Raw genomic sequence first — 20,431 nt, forward strand, 5'->3', positions numbered from 1 at the left:
TTACAAGTCAAATTTCATGAGGGCAGAAATTTTAGTAAACTAAAAAGTGCCAGTAGCTAGAACAGTATCTTTAATTCAGTGGGAACTCAGTAAATATTTGCTGAATGAATGAATGAGAAAAAGCAAGCAAGCAAACTGGAAAAGCAGAGCTGTCTTGTATCAGCATATTCCAGCTAAAGACAGAAAACAAACAAAGAAGGGTACCTTGGAAATAAACAAATAATCTTTTCTATTTAAAGTTCTATTCCCCAAGATTCTTTTTTAAACTATTTAAATGAACCCAAGTGTGCATTTCACAGAAAACATTTCCTTCATTTGTATTTTGCAAATTTGGAACTTTTGGCAATTCAAACAATGCTGAGCAGCAATGTACTTTTGGGTTGTCTATTTTATAGATACTTTCCAGGCACTTACAAAAATGTTCGAGCAACAATATCTACATACGTAAGCAGTTATAGTTACAGTAATAGTTATAAATTAATTTGCCCTATGCATTAAAGCCTGTTGCCTAAAGGATTATCTAAAATATATTTGGCCTAAATAATGCTCAAATGTAATAAAAATATATTTCTATGAAAATATTATATGCTTTAGACTTTTAATATAGTATGAAAGAACAACCACATAATTATGATGTATTAAAGAAGCTTAATCTTAAATTGATGTTTTATTTATAAATTTGTATTTTAAACTAAGGAGCAAGTACTTGGGCAAATACTTTCTTAGAGATGTCATCTGATGAAGGAGAATGGCTTATAACACTAAAAATAATTAATCTTCAAAATAAAGTTTCCAGGTTGTAAGGGACATCAACCCATATCTCCCATCTGGAGATTACAATCGGTCACTACAGTTATATTTATTATTTCAGCCACATTTTAGTTGATCATCTGTCTTGCTCTTCCGAATCACTGTTGCTTTATTTGTCTCTAAGGTACATGAAGCTTGTTTCTTTTTCTTCTAGACCAAAGACAACTGAGCAAAAACAAATTATACACTATTCCAAACTATACTGTCTCCATATAAACAAGTTTGGCTCTTTTATGCACTATTAGTGAAATCTGCAAAAAATAAATGACTTCAACTAAACTATCATAGTGAGTAATCCACTAATTTGAACACAGAATTTATAAGATCTTGAATAATAATAGACTTTGAACATCTTCCAATTCAAAATGCCAGGATTTAAACGAATGACTGGTCTATTCCCTGGCTTTTTGCCTAAAAGTCCTATCAAGAAAATCAGGACATTCTGATTATTGTGAGACCAAACACTTGCAGAAAATAAAATCAAAACAGTTATATGAGCAAAAATACAAACTGTTTCATCATCAGGATTATAACATGTTTTAGATCTTAAAAAGAAAAAAGGGCTTCAAAGACTGTATTCTATGACTTTGAAATTTGATTCAAGAAGAGAATGAGAGGAAACAAAAGGAAAACATATATATATATATTTAATATATAAATATATTTATATAAATGTATTTATATAAATATAGATAGATATATTTAGAAGGATATTTGGTCTGACTTCAAATCATACTATTACTTTTGTGAAAGGTTTTTGTGATTTAACAGTTTGCACTTGTTAACTAAAAGACAGCCTAGCTGAGGTAAATAATGGTTCTTAAAATGTACAGCAGAGACAAGTAGCAGAAGGTTTATGAAGCACTAGTGTGAACGGGCCCAACTAGCAATTCACCAATTACCAATTGCCACAGGCAACTTTAATGAGGGTATTATGCAAAAACAAAAAGAGAAAGCAAGATTACACCTGTCTATTTACAGGTAACTTCCAATAGTCAATGATGGCTAGCATGGCATCAAAGACCAGGTATTTTTAAAAAGGCATCATGAAATGAGCTAATTAATATTTTAAATCACAACTGAAGGGATAACCAATGGCACTATACACTAAATGCTGATGATCATATACATACAGGCATAAGCTGCTAGGAAGTACAAGTAAATATACACTTAGGACTTAAACTTTCACAAGACTTTTTATTATTATTATTTTAAGAAAAATATATTCAAAATTTAAATACATATGTACTTGCACAGACAAATGTCTGGAAGAATATATGGCAAGCTATTAATATTATCTCTGGGTAGTAGGATTTCAGTTAATTTTTTTTTTTTTTTGCCTATGGTTTCTAATTTTCCTACAATTTACATGCATGATTTACAAATTATACAAGTCATATGAACCAGAGCATCTTTCAATGATATAGAAAATATCAGTAATTAAAACAATACTTTACAGTGATCAAGTCAATAATTGAAATTATTGTTAATATATTAAATTGATGTGACAAATAGATGAATTATTAATTTATCTAGTACAAATTCTGCTTATTAATTTGAGTCACCTCGCATTGTCTTCCAAATGAAAATTAAAAAAAAAAAATCTTTAGCAGATAACCCTAAAGCCGGCTTTCTCAATCTTGGCAAGAATTATTTCTTTGTTGTGAGGAACCATCCTGTACATTGCAGGATATTTAGCGGCATCCCAGGTTTCATCCACTAGATGCTAGCAGCACTTCCTCCTTGTTTGTAACAACCAAAAATGTCTCTAGACCTTGCCAAATGTCTCCTGGGAGGCAAGATCATCCCTGGATAAGACCCACTGCCCCAAAGTAACACCAGACAAGTCAGTCTTTAAGTAACTGATTTTGCCCTACATAATCTGCATTGATTAGCCTATTGCTCAGGACGGCTGTCAGTCATAAGAAGTAATTGAAGCTTGGTTACTGCTGTCTAACCATATGATAGATAACCTTCAGATCATAATAATTACCTGAAAGCTGCTTCCCTGGAAATGAAATAGCTGTCTTTCCACTTTGAACTCGGCATGGAAAACTAGGAAATATACATGTTTACCACTATACATAAACACCAAATCAGTTGGGGAAACAAAAAAAGGAAGGACTTCTTTAAATGGGAAAGGCTGCAGTACACATGTCTCTTCTTTGAAGCCTTCCTAAAATCAGACAGAACAAATGCCTCTCTCCTCTGCTCTCTCACAAGCCCTTTGTATATATGTATCATTTTAGTATTAGAATTTGTTCCTTTGACGGCCTTTTCCACTAGAATGTGAGCTCTGGACAGCCAAAATTTTGATATTTTTCATCTTTGGTTGTTTGGTTCATTCATTGTTATATTAATTCATTGAGTTACTATAACTCAATGAGTATATATGTGTGTGTGGGGGGGGTGTGGGGGTGTGGGTGTATACACACACATCACTATGTGTGTGTACACACGCACATATCCTTAGTGACTAGCCTACCCATGGTAGGCTAATTATAGTGCTGGTCACTGAGGATATGGAGATGAACACATTGCAGGGTAAAATATGCTAGCATGGAGGTACGAAAACACCCAGAAGGGATATCTAGGCTAAAGTTGGAGCAGTAGGGAGGGTTTCTTAGATGAAGTGACTTGAACAAGTTGTTAAAGCAACTGGACAGGAAGTGGGGGGAGGAGAAGAGGGAGGAGACATATTGGGCAAAAGGAGCTCCATGGGCAGGGTTCCAGGGAGAGTCCTGCCTCCTACTGCCTCGCACAGGGACTACGGCATGTTTTCTGATACACAAATGAGGATGAAGCACAATGAAGAAAAACAGCAAGCTGAGAGGGTGATACCAGGAGCATTAACCTCTGGAATCTTCCTGCTCAGGTTTTAAGAGGCAGGCTTTGATAACAATCAATAGCTTTGGCCAATCTCAGGGCCACAGGAAAAGGTGAGCTCATATATTTTCCCACTTATCTTATAACTTTCCTGCTAGTGAAACCGAGCAGGACCCTGTGGGATTCCTGGGCATGAAAGCCTTTCTGTGTCCCCTGTTTCTTGTTTGTAGAGAATAAACTCCAGCCTCCGTGACCTTCTCTGAGTTCCAAAGGGCAGATTCAAACAGTTACTAATCAGGAAAGGGAGGAGATGCAGAGACAAAGGAGGGGCAGCCAAGAAACAATAGTGCAGCCTTGGGGCATGGTCCTGGTTCCACCTCAAGGGATACACATAACAATATCTTTGAGCTCTTCTGCAGAACTAAAACTCCCAACAAATGGAAGATGAACTACTTGATGAAGCATTCTTCATTCCAGAGAGAAGGTCATAGTTTGATAACCTCAAGAACCACAGCTCGAGGAGGGGGAAGATGGCAGAAGAGTAAGACGTGGAGATCACCTTCCTCCCCACAGATACATCAGAAATACATCTACACGTGGAACAACTCCTACAGAACACCTACTGAACGCTGGCAGAAGACCTCAGACCTCCCAAAAGGCAAGAAACTCCCCACGTACCTGGGTAGGGCAAAAGAAAAAAGAAAAAACAGAGACAAAAGAATAGGGACGGGACCAGCACCAGTGGGAGGGAGCTGTGAATGAGGAAAGATTTCCACACACTAGAAGCCCCTTCATGGGTGGAGACTGTGGGTGGTGGAGTGCGGAAGCTTAGGAGCCACGGAGGAGAGCACAAGAACAGGGGTGCGGAGGGCAAAGCGGAGAGATTCCCGCACAGAGGATCGGTGCTGACCGGCACTCACCAGCCCGAGAGGCTTGTCTGCTCAACCACCAGGGTGGGCGGGGCTGGGAGCTGAGGCTGGGGCTTCAGTCTGAGCGCAGGGAGAGGACTGGCAGGGAGAACACACCCTGCAGGGGGTTAGTGCACCATGGCTAGCTGGAAGGGAGTCTGGGAAAATGTCTGGACCTGCTGAAGAGGCAAGAAACTTTTTCTTCCCTCTTTGTTTCCTGGTGCCCGAGGAGAGGGGATTAAGAGCTCTGCTTAAAGGAGTTCCAGAGATGGGTGCGAACCGCGGCTAACAGCGCGGACCCCAGAGACGGGCATGAGATGCTAAGGCTGCTGCTGCAGCCACCTCTGAAGCCTGTGTGCGAGCACAGGTCACTATCCACACCTCCCTTCCGGGGAGCCTGTGCAGCCCGCCACTGCCAGGGTCCCAGGATCCAGGGACAACTTCCCTGGGAGAACGCACGGCACACCTCAGGCTGGTGCAATGTCCTGCTAGTCTCTGCCGTCGCAGGCTCGCCCTCATCGTGTCCCTCCCTCCCCCTGGCCTGAGTGAGCCAGAGCCCCAGAATCAGCTGCTCCTTTAACCCTGTGCTGTCTGAGCGAAGAATAGATGCCCTCCAGCAACCTACACGGAGAGGCAGGGCCAAATCCCAAGTTGAGCCCCGGGAGCTGTGCGAACACAGAAAAAAAGGGAAATATCTCCCAGCAGCCTCAGGAGCAGCGGATTAAATCTCCACAGTCAACTTGATGTAGTACCCTGCAGCTGTGGAATACCTGAATAGACAACGAATCATCCCAAACTGAGGAGGTGGACGTTGAGAGCAAGATTTATGATTTTTTCCCCTTTTCCTCTTTTTGTTAGTGTGTATGTATATGCTTCTGTGTGAGATTTTGTCTGTATAGCTTTGCTTTCACCATTTGTCCTAGGGTTCTATCCATCCGTTTTTTCTTTTTTAAATAATATTTTTTCTTAATAATTATTTTTTATTTTAATAACTTTATTTTATTTTATCTTACTTTATTTTATTTTCTTCTATCCTCTTCCTACCTTCCTTCCTTCCTTTCTGTCTTTCCTTCCTTCCTTCCTTCCTTCCTTCTACTTTTTCTCCCTTTTATTCTGAGCCATGTGGATGAAAGGCTCTTGGTGCTCCAGCCAGGAGTCAGTGCTGTGCCTCTGAGGTGGGAGAGCAAACTTCAGGACACTGGTCCACAAGAGACCTCCCAGCTCCACGTAATATCAAATGGTGAAAATCTCCCAGAGATCTCCATCTCAACACCAACACCCAGCTTCACTCAATGACCAGCAAGTTACAGTGCTGGAAACCCTATGCCAAACAACTAGCAAGACAGGAACACAACCCCACCCATTAGCAGAGAGGCTGCCTAAAATGATAATAAGTCCACAGACACCCCCAAACACACCACCAGACGTGGACCTGCCCAGCAGAAAGACAAGATCCAGCCTCATCCACCAGAACACAGGCACTAGTTCCCTCCACCAGGAAGCCTACACAACCCACTGAACAAACTTTAGCCACTTGAGACAGACACCACCAACAACGGGAACTACAAACCGGAAGCCTGTAAAAAGGAGAACCCAAACACAGTAAGATAAGCAAAATGAGAAGACAGAAAAACACACAGCAGATGAAGGAGCAAGATAAAAATCCACCAGACCTAACAAATGAAGAGGAAATAGGCAGTCTACCTGAAAAAGAATTCAGAATAATGATAGTAAGGATAATCCAAAATCTTGGAAATAGAATAGAGAAAATACAAGAAACATTTAACAAGGACCTACAAGAACTAAAGAGGAAACATGCAACGATAAACAACACAATAAATGAAATTAAAAATACTCTAGAAGGGATCAATAGCAGAATAACTGAGGCAGAAGGGCGGATAAGTGACCTGGAAGATAAAATAGTGGAAACAGCTACTGCAGAGCAGAATAAAGAAAAAAGAATGCAAAGAACTGAGGACAGTCTCAGAGACCTCTGGGACAACATTAAACGCACCAACATTCGAGTTATAGGGGTTCCAGAAGAAGAAGAGAAAAAGAAAGGCACTGAGAAAATATTTGAAGAGATTATAGTTGAAAACTTCCCTAATATGGGAAAGGAAATAGTTAATCAAGTCCAGGAAGCACAGAGAGTCCCATATCGGATAAATCAAAGGAGAAACACGCAAAGAAACATATTAATCAAACTGTGAAAAATTAAATACAAGGAAAACATAGTAAAAGCAGCAAGGGAAAAACAACAAATAACACACAAGGGAATCCCCATAAGGTTAACAGCTGATCTTTCAGCAGAAACTCAGCAAGCCAGAAAGGACTGGCAGGACATATTTAAAGTGATGAAGGAGAAAAACCGACAAGCAAGATTACTCTACCCAGCAAGGATCTCACACAGATTTGATGGAGAAATTAAAACCTTTACAGACAAGCAAAAGTTGAGAGAGTTCAGCACCACCAAACCAGCTTTACAACCAATGCTAAAGGATCTTCTCTAGGCAAGAAACACAAGAGAAGGAAAAGACCTAAAAAAAAACAAACCCAGAATAATTAAGAAAATGGGAATAGGAACATACATATTGATAATTACCTTAAATGTAAATGGATTAAATGCTCCTACCAAAAGAAACAGACTGGCTGATTGGATACAAAAACAAGACCCATATATATGCTGTCTACAAGAGACCCACTTCAGACCTAGAGACACATACAGACTGAAAGTGAGGGGATGTAAAAAGATATTCCATGCAAATGGAAACCAAAAGAAAGCTGGAGTAGCAATTCTCAAATCAGACAAAATAGACTTTAAAATAAAGACTATTACATGAGACAGAGAAGGACACTACATAATGATCAAGGAATCGGTCCAAGAAAAAGATATAAAAATTGTAAATATTTATGCACCCAACATAGGAGCACCTCAATACATAAGGCAAATACTAACAGCCATAAAAAGGGAAATCGACAGTAACACATTCATAGTAGGGGACTTTAACACCCCCCTTTCAACAATGGACAGATCATCCAAAATGAAAATAAATAAGGAAACACAAGCTTTAAATGATACATTAAACAAGATGGACTTAATTGATATTTATAGGACATTCCATCCAAAAACAACAGAATACACATTTTTCTCAAGTGCTCATGGAACATTCTCCAGGATAGATCATATCCTGGGTCACAAATCAAGCCATGGTAAATTTAAGAAAACTGAAATTGTATGAAGTATGTTTTCCAACCACAATGCTATGAGACTAGATATCAATGACAGGAAAAGATCTGTAAAAAATACAAACACATGGAGCCTAAGCAATACACTACTTAATAATGAAGTGATCACTGAAGAAATCAAAGAGGAAATCAAAAAATACCTAGAAGCAAATGACAATGGAGACACGATGACCCAAAACATATGGGATGCAGCAAAAGCAGTTCTAAGAGGGAAGTTTATAGCAATACAATCCGACCTTAAGAAACAGGAAACATCGTGAATAAACAACCCAATCTTGCACCTAAAGCAATTGGAGAAAGAAGAACAAAAGTACCCCAAAGTTAGCAGATGGAAAGAAAGCATAAAGATCAGATCAGAAATAAATGAAAAAGACATGAAGGAAACAATAGCAAAGATCAATAAAACTAAAACCTGGTTCTTTGAGAAGATAAACAAAATTGATAAACCATTAGCCAGACTCATCAAGAAAAAAAGGGAGAAGACTCAAATCAATAGAATTAGAAATGAAAAAGGAGAAGTAACAACTGACACAGCAGAGATACAAAAGATCATGAGAGATTACGACAAGCAACTCTATGCCAATAAAATGGACAACCTGGAAGAAAGGGACAAACTCTCAGAAATGCACAACCTGTTGAGACGGAACCAGGAAGAAATAGAAAATATGAACAGACCAATCACAAGCACTGAAATTGAAACTGTGATTAAAAATCTTCCAACAAACAAAAGCCCAGGACCAGATGGCTTCACAGGCCAATTCTATCAAACATTTAGAGAAGAGCTAACACCTATCCTTCACAAACTCTTCCAAAATATAGCAGAGGGAGGAACACTCCCAAACTCATTCCACAAGGCCACCATCACCCTGATACCAAAACCAGACAAGGATGTCACAAAGAAAGAAACCTACAGGCCAATATCACTGATGAATATAGATGCAAAAATCCTCAACAAAATACTAGCAAACAGAATCCAACAGCACATTAAAAAGATCATACACCATGATCAAGTGGGGTTTATTCCAGGAATGCCAGGATTCTTCAATATATGCAAATCAATTAATGTGGTACACCATATTAACAAATTGAAGGAGAAAAACCATATGATCATCTCAATAGATGCAGAGAAAGCTTTTGACAAAATTCAAGACCCATTTATGATAAAAACCCTGCAGAAAGTAGGCATAGAGGGAACTTTCCACAACATAATAAAGGCCATATATGACAAGCCCACAGCCAACATCATCCTCAATGGTGAAAAACTGAAAGCATTTCCGCTAAGATCAGGAACAAGACAAGGTTGCCCACTCTCACCACTCTTATTCAACATAGCTTTGCAAGTTTTAGCCACAGCAATCAGAGAAGAAAAGGAAACAAAAGGAATCCAAATCGGAAAAGAAGAAGTAGAGCTGTCACTGTTTGCAGATGACATGATACTATACATAGAGAATCCTAAAGATGCTACCAGAAAACTACTAGAGCTAATCTATGAATTTGGTAAAGTAGCAGGATACAAAATTAATGCACAGAAATCTCTGGCATTCCTATACACTAATGATGAAAAATCTGAAAGTGAAATCAAGAAAACACTCCCATTTACCACTGCAACAAAAAGAATAAAATATCTAGGAATAAACCTACCAAAGGAGACAAAAGACCTGTATGCAGAAAATTATAAGACACTGATGAAAGAAATTAAAGGTGATACAAATAGGTGGAGAAATATACCATGTTCTTGGATTGGAAGAATCAGCATTGTGGAAATGACTCTACTACCCAAAGCAATCTACAGATTCAATGCAATCCCTATCAAACTACCACTGGCGTTTTTCACTGAACTAGAACAAAAAATTTCACAATTTGTATGGAAACACAAAAGACTCTGAATAGCCAAAGCAATCTTGAGAACGAAAAATGGAGCTGGAGGAATCAGGCTCCCTGAGTTCAGACTATACTACAAAGCTACAGTAATCAAGGCAGTATGGTACTGGCACAAACAGAGAAAGATAGATCAATGGAACAGGATAGAAAGCCCAGAGATAAACCCACGCACATATGGTCACCTTATCTTTGATAAAGGAGGCAGGAATGTACAATGGAGAAAGGACAGCCTCTTCAATAAGTGGTGCTGGGTAAACTGGACAGGTACATGTAAAAGTATGAGATTAGAACACTTCTTAACACCATCCACAAAAATAAGCTCAAAATGGATTAAAGACCTAAATATAGGGCCAGAAACTATCAGACTCTTAGAGGAAAACATAGGCAGAACACTCTATGACATAAATCACAGCAAGATCCTTTTTGACCCAACTCCTAGACAAATGGAACTAAAAACAAATATAAACAAATGGGACCCAATGAAACTTCAAAGGTTTTGCACAGCAAAGGAAACCATAAACAAGAGCAAAAGACAACCCTCAGAATGGGAGGAAATATTTGCAAATGAAGCAACTGACAAAGGATTAATCTCCAAAATTTACAAGCAGCTCATGCAGCTCAATAACAAAAAAACAAACAACCCAATCCAAAAATGGCAGAAGACCTAAATAGACATTTCTCCAAAGAAGATATACAGACTTCCAACAAACACATGAATGCATTCTCAACATCATTAATCATTAGAGAAATGCAAATCAAAACTACAATGAGATATCATCTCACACCAGTCAGAATGGCCATGATCAATAAATCTAGAAACAATAAATGCTGGAGAGGGTATGGAAAAAAGGGAACACTCTTGCACTGCTGGTGGGAATGTGAATTGGTACAGCCACTATGGAGAACAGTATGGAGGTTCCTTAAAAAACTACAAATAGAACGACCATATGACCCAGCAATCCCACTACTGGGCATATACCCTGAGAAAACCAAAATTCAAAAAGAGTCATGTACCAAAATGTTCATTGCAGCTCTATTTACAATAGCCCGGAGATGGAAACAACCTAAGTGCCCGTCATCGGATGAATGGATAAAGAAGATGTGGCACATATATACAATGGAATATTACTCAGCCATAAAAAGAAACGAAATTGAGCTATTTGTAATGAGGTGGATAGACCTAGAGTCTGTCATACAGAGTGAAGTAAGTCAGAAAGAAAAAGACAAATACCGTATGCTAACACATATATATGGAATTTAAGAAAAAAAATGTCATGAAGAACCTAGGGGTAAAGCAGGAATAAAGACGCAGACCTCTTAGAGAACGGACTTGAGGTTATGGGGAGGGGGAAGGGTGAGCTGTGACAGGGCGAGAGAGAGTCATGGGCATATACACACTAACAAATGCAGTAAGGTAGATAGCTAGTGGGAAGCAGCCGCATGGCACAGGGATATTGGCTCGGTGCTTTGTGACAGCCTGGAGGGGTGGGATGGGGAGGGTGGGAGGGAGGGAGACGCAGGAGGGAAAACATATGGGAACATATGTTTATGTATGACTGATTCACTTTGTTATAAAGCAGAAACTAACACACCATTGTAAAGCAATTATACCCCAATAAAGATGTTAAAAAAAAAAAAAAAAAAGAAGATGTGGCACATATATACAATGGAATATTACTCAGCCATAAAAAGAAACGAAATTGAGCTGTTTTTAATGAGGTGGATGGACCTAGAGTCTGTCATACAGAGTGAAGTAAGTCAGAAAGAGAAAGACAAATACCGTATGCTAACACATATATATGGAATTTAAGAAAAAAAAATGTCATGAAGAACCTAGGGGTAAGACAGGAATAAAGACACAGATCTACTAGAGAATGGACTTGAGGATATGGGGAGGGGGAAGGGTAAGCTGTGACAAAGTAAGAGAGTGGCATGGACATATATACACTACCAAACGTAAAATAGATTGGTAGTGGGAAGCAGCCGCATAGCACAGGGAGATCAGCTCAGGGCTTTGTGACCACCTAGAGGGGTGGGATAGGGAGGGTGGGAGGGAGGGAGACACAAGAGTGAAGAGATATGTGAATATATGTATATGTATAACTGATTCACTTTGTTATAAAGCAGAAACTAATACACCATTGTAAAGCAATTATACTCCAATAAAGATGTAAAAAAAAAAAAAGAACCACAGCTCATCGGGAAACCACGGGAGGCCAGATTCAAGGAATGCAGACCCTGCACATACCCTGATACTTACTAGCAACGCTGCCCTTGAACCATTGCTGTTAAAGTCCTCACCAAACTCCTCTAGGATGGGACACACAGTTTTGAGGGGCATGAGCCTGCTGTGTCCCCCTTTGCCTGGCAAAGCAATAAAGCTATTTTTCTCTACTTCACCCAAAAGTCTGTCTCCAAAATTCGATCCGGCACCAGTGCACAGAGGCCGAGTTTCAGCATCACTTCCTGTTGTTTGAACATAATTCAATAATAACTTATTATGGGGAACACTTCCTTGAAAAATTCTATGTGAGGTGTTATTGGTAGAACTAAAGATATTGCATTTTGTTTCCTGGTTCTAGTTATTACTAGACTTTAATGAGAAAAGTAGGCATTGAACTGATTTTGTCAATATTTTCAGTGTTAGGTATTATGTTGTCTTAGATTTCTAAAGGGCAATATCCAGCTTGCCATAAACAATTTTGATAACTTTGAGAAATATCTTTAGAAATATTTATGATATCCTAAATTTTTATAATATTAATCTAAAATGTGCACCCATTTAAAAACCATTTATACCAGTAGGCATTTTTCTCATGTTGGGGAATGTGGGTTTTCTTTAAACCATGGATGCCATCATTACATATTCCTTTAGTTACTTATGATATAATATTTAGCTTTTTTATACAAGGAACAATCATCTCAGAAAAATAGGGCATCTACTTCTGGCCCAAAATAAAAACAGTCAAACAGAATACCACAGTTGATAGGTGACATCGTTTTCTAAAGAAGAATTAAATGATGTCTGTATAATACAGTAAAGTCTGCTCTCCGGCACAGCTGGGGAATGAAGTATTCTGGTCAAATATTCTGCTTAATAGAGTTACCATGTATTTTACATGGATTGCCTATTTTCAAAGAGTTGCAATAGCTCAAAATAAACCTAAGGCTATGTAGCCAGGGTGGTCCCATCTGAGCTCAAAGGGAATTATCTGGATGTGTGTGATTAAATAGGGAGAGGTGGTGGGCCCTTAGGGCTCTATCTGCATGAAGGGATTTATGCTGGTACTTCATTTATCCCTGGCTTCTAGGAAAAGCAAGATACCTGCCTAGGTGCCTGAACAAAAGTGAGGAAGAAGAGCAATGGAGGGGATTATGGTTTTAGGATCCCCTTTAGGTCTCTAGGACTTCAAAAAAAACTTTTAAGCCTCCAAGGAGAAAGGGATCAGAAGAGATGAGAAATAAACTTTTTAAGAAGGGTCTCGGGAAGCGTGGCTACGTCTGCACTGAGCATAACCCCACACTCAAGTACTGCAAGGATTGATGGCAAAATTGGAGCAGCAGGAGACTGCAACCTTGGCCCGGATGTGGCCATTATCATTGAGGGCAACTCAAGCAGCTTTGCCAGCAAAAGGCATTCAGCAGCGGGGAGCGGGAGCTGCAGGAGGACAGGAAAGGCAGGACTTTGTCTATTTTGTTTAATGCTATATTCTCATCACCCTAGAATAGGAGGCACTCAAATTTGTGTGGGCAAATGTCAAGCAGTGACTATAGATAACACATGTTTGAGCCCATATGAGATGACTCCAGATGTACTTGTGGGAGTGGAGACTTTGCAGAGAGCTTGAGTCCTGCCAGTGGGGGTAAAGAAGAGACAATCTGGGATATCTGGATTATTGTTACTAGTGTAAACATCTGAATTCACAGGTGATGAGACAGTTAGCTTACAAATAAAACTATATTATTTCAAGAGGCACATCAGGGTCTTTGCTGTTTCTCAGGGGCATCTTCATAATATTAATTACCATTTTATTGGCAAAGCAAGTATGCATCAACTTTTGAGGCATCTAATAGAGATTTTGGATGATGGAATTCTAGATAATAGAGTTTATATTACTGATTAAGACTTCTTTGCTCAGGAACATATTTGGTTTCTAACATAAGTCCACCATTTTTACAATACTGTACTAAAGTTTCCTTTAAATGTCAAGTGCTTCGTGAATTGAAGGCTTAAAAATGTTTCAAAATAACTTAGTGTTCTTGGATCAGGAATTATATACACAGTCTTTTTATGCAAAAATTCATCCTCATTTCTTTAAAGGCAAATTGCCTTTAATGAATGAATAAAATGTTCTCTATATTATCAATTTAGCCTTTGAGTGCAGATGCAGATGCTCACCTTGCTTTCCAATTATAGTTTAGATTTAGACATGATTGAGTCCTTGTAAAGAGGAAGATGGCTTGAGGAAAATGAGAGCTTCTCAAAATTAAGTATCTCCATAAGCCAAAATGGCTACAAGGAGCTTTCAGATAAGGTTAGATTTTAAAAGAACAATTACTTAAGACAGAAGGAAGAACATCCCTAACTAAGAATTAAGATAAGAGCAACCTTGGTTGTCATAACTCTCCATGCTGCACTAGCTAGGGAGCAATTAACACAAGATGACAATCACACATTTGCCTCCGAGCCTTCATTTACTGAGCCTTGGATACTGTGCTCCCAAAGTTTCTCTCTGTTGTAAGAGGCTCAGGTCCTCTTAGGCACTTACTGCTGTTTTGTTCTGCTGCCTCCACTGTCAATACTTGACTTTTCCCAGTCTGGAAGGAGAGTTCAAGTGATTATGGCTTATTCAGCCAACCTTAGGATGGTCTGGGCTTCAAGTAATCTTAGTTCTTTTGATTTTGTAAACCACATTAATTTTCAACAGTTTAGATTTTATCCTGAGGACACAAGTCATTAAAGAATCATAAGTTAGGAAAGTAACATTATCTTGTTTGTTTGTTTTTTTGACTTTTACTCTGACTATAATGTGGGGAATGGATTAGAAGTTAGAAATGGTAGGAGAAGTAGGCAGAGAGACCAGTCAGGACATCATTGTAATTAATAGTCCAGCTGAGAGATGGCAGGGGCCCAGAACTAAAGTAGCGTCAGTGGGTTTGGAGAGAAATGAGTGAAGTCCAAAAATATTTAGGAGGTAGAAGCAACAAGACTGAACAATGGCATAAAACGCCATGATTTATAGATATCACTTAGCCTCCTAACACTTAGCCATTTTAACGCTCATCTAAGAGCTGTTGAAAAATTGTTAAAGTCTTGATTTTTAAAAAAAAATTCTTAAAGTTTAGTTATCAAATGAACAGTAGCAAACACTTATTTTGTTGAGGGGAAATCTGCTAGCCTGATTAACAGTAATGGTAACGTTTTCTTCTTAAGTTAGGCCAATGGATCTAATAATCTTATAAAGCCTTGTTCCTCTATTTCTAGTATATAAGATATAGAATGAGGACGCTCACACAACAAATATTTACTGAGTGCCTGAGTAACAGATTGTTCTTTAAAAAACAAAACAAAAACACACAGAAGCAGCAGGAAACTGACAGATTTAAAAGAGAAAAGAAATATTTTCTATAATTTATTTGGAGCTATGAAAGTTATTGAAGTATATAATACTTGCCTCAAACACTTTCCCAACAGCTGAAAATAATTTTTATGCCTAAGCAAGATGCCGCATGGTGGTGAAACACACAAGGTTCACTGATTTTGAACATTCTATTCCAAATATCTTGAAAGAAAAAAGACTGTGCAGTCAACTACTAAATGACTGAAGCATAAAGGAGAATAAGCAAAAGAGATGTTTTGATATTATGTAAATCTGGAATTTTTCTTCTACAAAATATTCAACTTAAATTTAGGGATTATTAATTAACCTTGCCTATATTATAAGCAGTTTTTAAAACTCTCTTGCTCTCAGAGAAGCTAACTAGAAAGAGAATCTTAATTCTGAATTTAGAAATGTTTCCAATTACATATATCTTCATGACAATATATAGGGCATTCAACTGAACATCTTCAATATCCTTATTAGTTGAGTAATATGTAATATGAATGATAATGAATAATTTATAGAGCAGCATCTCATAGAGATTGCCGAATTTTGCTTTCATTCATTTGAATGTGATTATTTTGAAAAAGGTCTTAATCCATAATGTCAACCCTTTTTGTTTATTTACATTTGCCCCATCTTTTAGAGGTTATCTCTTTCAGGAAGATTATTTTGGTATCTGTATTTTGTTTATGCTACACATGCCAAATAGATCCCCCAAGATGAAACTCTGAGCTCATTTGGAAGTAATTTTTGGTAGCACATGAATCAGAACTCTTATTTTCTTCTCAGCACTACTGGTATTTTATTGCTTCCATCTATAGTCCAATATGCTTTTAAGCGCCAAGAACCCTGGGGCCAAACACACAAAGCACTAAGAAAATGGGAACTTGTGGCGATGACAACTTTTGTCTCTCTTTCAAGGTTCTTCCCTCCCCTGGGAGAGTGAAATCACTTTAAGCTCACTATGAAACAGGGACATGGTGAGCATAGATGATTGACTGAAGTTGGTGATGTTGATTTAGGAGTCTTCGGCTTATAGGTCAGGTGTAAAACCCTTAAACCTACTTGTCAAAGTCAGCTTGTCAAAGTCCTATGGATTTTTCCAGACTGTCTAAATGTCACTTTCCCTATGAAGGCTTCTCTGGCCAGCTCAGGCAGGGTTAGGCAGCCCCTCTTTTGTATTACGATAGCACCCTATGGCAGCACTTACCAAACTATATTGCATTTGTCCGTTGCCCTCCACTCATGGATAGAAACCATTCTCTTCCTTTTGTCTCTGGACTAAAGCATTACCAAAATCAAGTTGGTTCTCAATAAGTAATAATTGAATGGACAGGCAGAGAATGGCTAATAATACTCTCCATCTGCACAACATAGGTTATGAGGTGTTTTCACATCGTGGTGAGGAAGCCATGGCAGGAATTATCACTCATATTTTAAAAATGAGGAAACTAACGCCCAGAGAGGTTATGTGACCAACTCAAGTACGAAACAGCTAAAAAGTTGCACACTACTTCTCATGACAGCAATACTAAAATACTAAAATACCAATACTAAAAGTATTGGTAAATAGAAGTGGTAGCAGTAGTATTCTGTAGGACAGGTGGCAATGGCTGGCCAAGACACAGTGTAGGAGCTGGTCACCTGTTTTGAAAGCTCCCAAACTCTTAGCAGGTTCTCAAGAAGTTAACTTAAATGCACACACAACCGGGCTTCAGAATGTCAACTTATTTACAATGAGAATGATTTGTGACAAATAATTTCCCTGTACTCAAGCTACACCCACAGTGAAGCCAGTAGACAAAAAGATATATCCTGTTTATGTATGGAATACAAATGACTCTCTGAAATTCCCACCATGACTCATAGACTCTAAAGAAGTTCTTTGAGATCAGTAGTGTAATCTCACCATTTCCTAACTAACTAACTAGCTAACTAGCTAGAAAGACAAATGACTTACCTAATCACATAGCTTGTTTGTGAGAGCACCAGGACATAGAATCAGTTCTTCTTAACAACAATATCCTTACCTTTTTAAAACTAAGCTATGACTGAGAAATAATACAAGTATAGTTCTTAGCAAGGCTTCTAAGCATCTGGCTAATAGGACTAAACATAGGCTTTCACACAGGAATTATAATTAAACAAATGCTACAACGCGAGAGAAGTACAGCAAATTCTACTCTATGTCCATGTATTGGGGAGGTAGGGGGCACATAATATGACAGGCAGTGTTTTAGGATCCCATTTATGTTAAAAACAAGGTCCTTTTTCATAGAGATTGACGATATTAATTATATTTATTTATCTCTATTAACCCATAGACATTGATGCTACCAAAAAAGAAAATCATTGGATTTATCTTTTCCGTGTCAACTGAAGTGTATTTTCTAGTCCCCGTCCCTTTTCAACATACATTTTTTTTTTCTTTTTGAAAATTATCCAAGTAAGTATAACCTGGGTGTGTTCCTAATGTCTAAGTTTTGAAAAAGCCACTCATTGCCAGTAGAATATATTTTGCTACTTATTGACCAGCTAAAAAGTTAAATATGTGTGTCTATTAAGAGGCAAAGACCTAAGACAAAAATCAGCTAATATTCTCAGCAAAAAATAACACAAATGATCATATTTATGAAAGTTTCTGGTTTAGCTTCTATTATCAAAGCCAGGGTGTACTCTCGGTTGTCTGTCCTAAATCAGTAGATGAAAGCAAGTGCTTTCCACAAGTATATTTGTATTTCATAGACTGTGCAAATCACACCAAAATCAAATGATTTCATGGAGCAACACCATCAATTAAGAGAGAGAGTCTTATTTAGCGAAGGATTGCTTTGGGGATAGAAACATACCTCTAACTACAATGAATTAGTTTGTTGATTGATCTTCCTGCTGGGGATAATTGCTAGAATTCCTTCTTTAACATAAAGGGACTTTTACCTGTTCGATATCAACTATTGTGCATATCTTTCTGTTACTATCATAATCGGAGACTGTGCTCTTCTATGCCTTCACTGGATGCAGAGAAATATTCCCACAGCATTTATACAACAAAGCTTTTGCTTCCCTCTAGCATCATAACTGGCACCCTGATGATCGACCTCCGATTAATTCTAACGTTTACCATTATCCTCAAGAGTTACAGTTTGAAAAAGGAGAGCTCACATTCTGAAAGAAACTTTAGGTATTCCAGGTCATTTATTGATATAGAGTCCAATTTAGAATCAGTTTCTCATCTAGACTATGAAAGAAACTTATTCATCAGTCACAGCATTTTAATGTATTGAGTAAAAGATGATTTTAGATGTTAATTTTTAATCTAGGTCAAATTATAATATTATGCTGTATAAAAAATCAGGGTCATTTGAGTACCAATTCATTCATTTTCTATAAAATTTCAGCAGTAAAATTCCCATGTGTTCCTAAAGTTGAAGATAATTCATTTAGGTTCCCATTATACATTAAGCCAGCCAACAATTTTTAATCCATGTCACAGGTATAAAATATCTGTCAATTCCTGTTAAAGGGCTATAACATGAAATCAATATGGTCAGTAGGTATGTAAAATAAAATGCCTATGGAAGAAATTATTTAAAAACAAAAGCAACAGGCCCTGCAAGGCTTTAAGACGTATTACTTACCAGGAACAAAGTTTGGAAGTTGCTGAGATCACCGAAAAATTCTTCTATGCTCACTGTCTTAGAGTCAAAAATAAAGTATTCTCCAAGATTCTCATAGAGCTTTATCATGTTGTTGTGCATGGTGAGTAGTTTTTCATACTGTTCTCTGGCACTCTTTGTAAAGCTGTAGCTTTCTGTTAAGGAACATGATCCAATAGTACCTCAAAGGCAATCATTAGATGTTAAGACTGAATTATAACATTATTTCTGTAAACACTTCTGCATTACTTTGCTCGGGTTGCCATGACAAAATACCACAGATCAGGTAACTTAAATAATGGAAATGTACTTTCTCACAATTTTGCAGGCTAGCAATACAATATCGAGGTGTCAGCAAATTTGCTTTCTTCTGTGGCCTCTTTCCTTGGCTTGAAGATGGCTGCCTTCTCCCTGTGTCCTTACCTGGTGGTCCCTCTGTCCGTGTTGTCTGTGTCCTAATCTCCACTTCCTATGAGGACACTGGTTATATTGGATTAGGGCCCACCCTAAGGACCTCATTTTAACTTAATTACCCCTCTAAATGTCCTATCTCCAAATACAGTCACATTTTGGAAGTTTTGAGGGTTAGGGCTTCAACACATGAATGGGGGGGGGGACACAATTCAGCCCATAACAACTTGCTGGAGTCATTATATTGGTCAGTGAGCTGTGAAAATCTATAAATGAGGCAGAACTATTTAATGTATAACCATGAAGAACATATTTGCTAAAACATGTTTGCTAAATGAAAACACAGAAGTATAAACACCAGAAAACTGCCTCATATCTTTTTAGGAGGGAGATAGGGTAGAAACAAACAGCAATGAAAAACTTAGGGAAAAAAAGTATATATTTTCTTTTTTTTAATACATATTCTATATAGATGGAGAGGTTACAGTGAATTCTATATATAGGTTATGTATCTATATGTGTGTATATATGCATATACACATATATACCACATGAGGAGGGGAAAAAGAGGGAGAGAGAAAAAGAAGGGAGGAGAGGAAGAGCTTTGGAGAGGGAAGGACCGAGAGGGGAGAGAGAGGTGGAGAGAGATTCTGCTGTAGCTCTAGAACCTTAATTGCCCAAAGGGCTTGTTCAAACCCGAATGCTGTTTGCTGAGTCTGAGCCAATGGGCCTGAGGATTACAATTTCTAACAAGTTCTCAGATGATACTGAGGCTGCCAGTCCAGTGTAACCCAGCAGGACCCAATGAGGCCTTCCCATGACAGACCCCTCCTCCATATCTTCTCCTTTAGCTCCTTTCTAAGTGCTTAGATAACAGTATCTGATGCACATTTCCTCAGTTGTTTTACAGATGCTAAAACCCCCACCAAATGGAAGAGGTTAACTACTTGGTGACCTTGAGCACATAGCCCTGCAGGCCTACTGGAGCCTGAGGATTGACAGTGTTAAGCCCTGTGACACCACCCTGTTACCTCACCACCAACCAATCAGAGAACTGTGCACAAGCTGATCACATACCCTGCAACGC

At 38.3% G+C, this 20,431-nt stretch overlaps 1 protein-coding gene across 1 annotated transcript in view; it reads right to left on the bottom strand.

Moving 5' to 3' along the window:
- DIAPH2 (diaphanous related formin 2) overlaps window positions 1-20,431 on the bottom strand; it is an 890,878-nt gene that overhangs the window by 221,462 nt on the left and 648,985 nt on the right. The window contains exon 25 of the mRNA XM_073799281.1: window positions 18,916-19,079. Coding sequence (XP_073655382.1) covers window positions 18,916-19,079 — 164 coding nt within the window. The remainder of the gene's footprint in view (window positions 1-18,915; window positions 19,080-20,431) is intronic.

The sequence above is a fragment of the Tursiops truncatus genome, chromosome X (assembly GCF_011762595.2).
Source record: "Tursiops truncatus isolate mTurTru1 chromosome X, mTurTru1.mat.Y, whole genome shotgun sequence".
NCBI classification, from domain to species: domain Eukaryota; kingdom Metazoa; phylum Chordata; class Mammalia; order Artiodactyla; family Delphinidae; genus Tursiops; species Tursiops truncatus.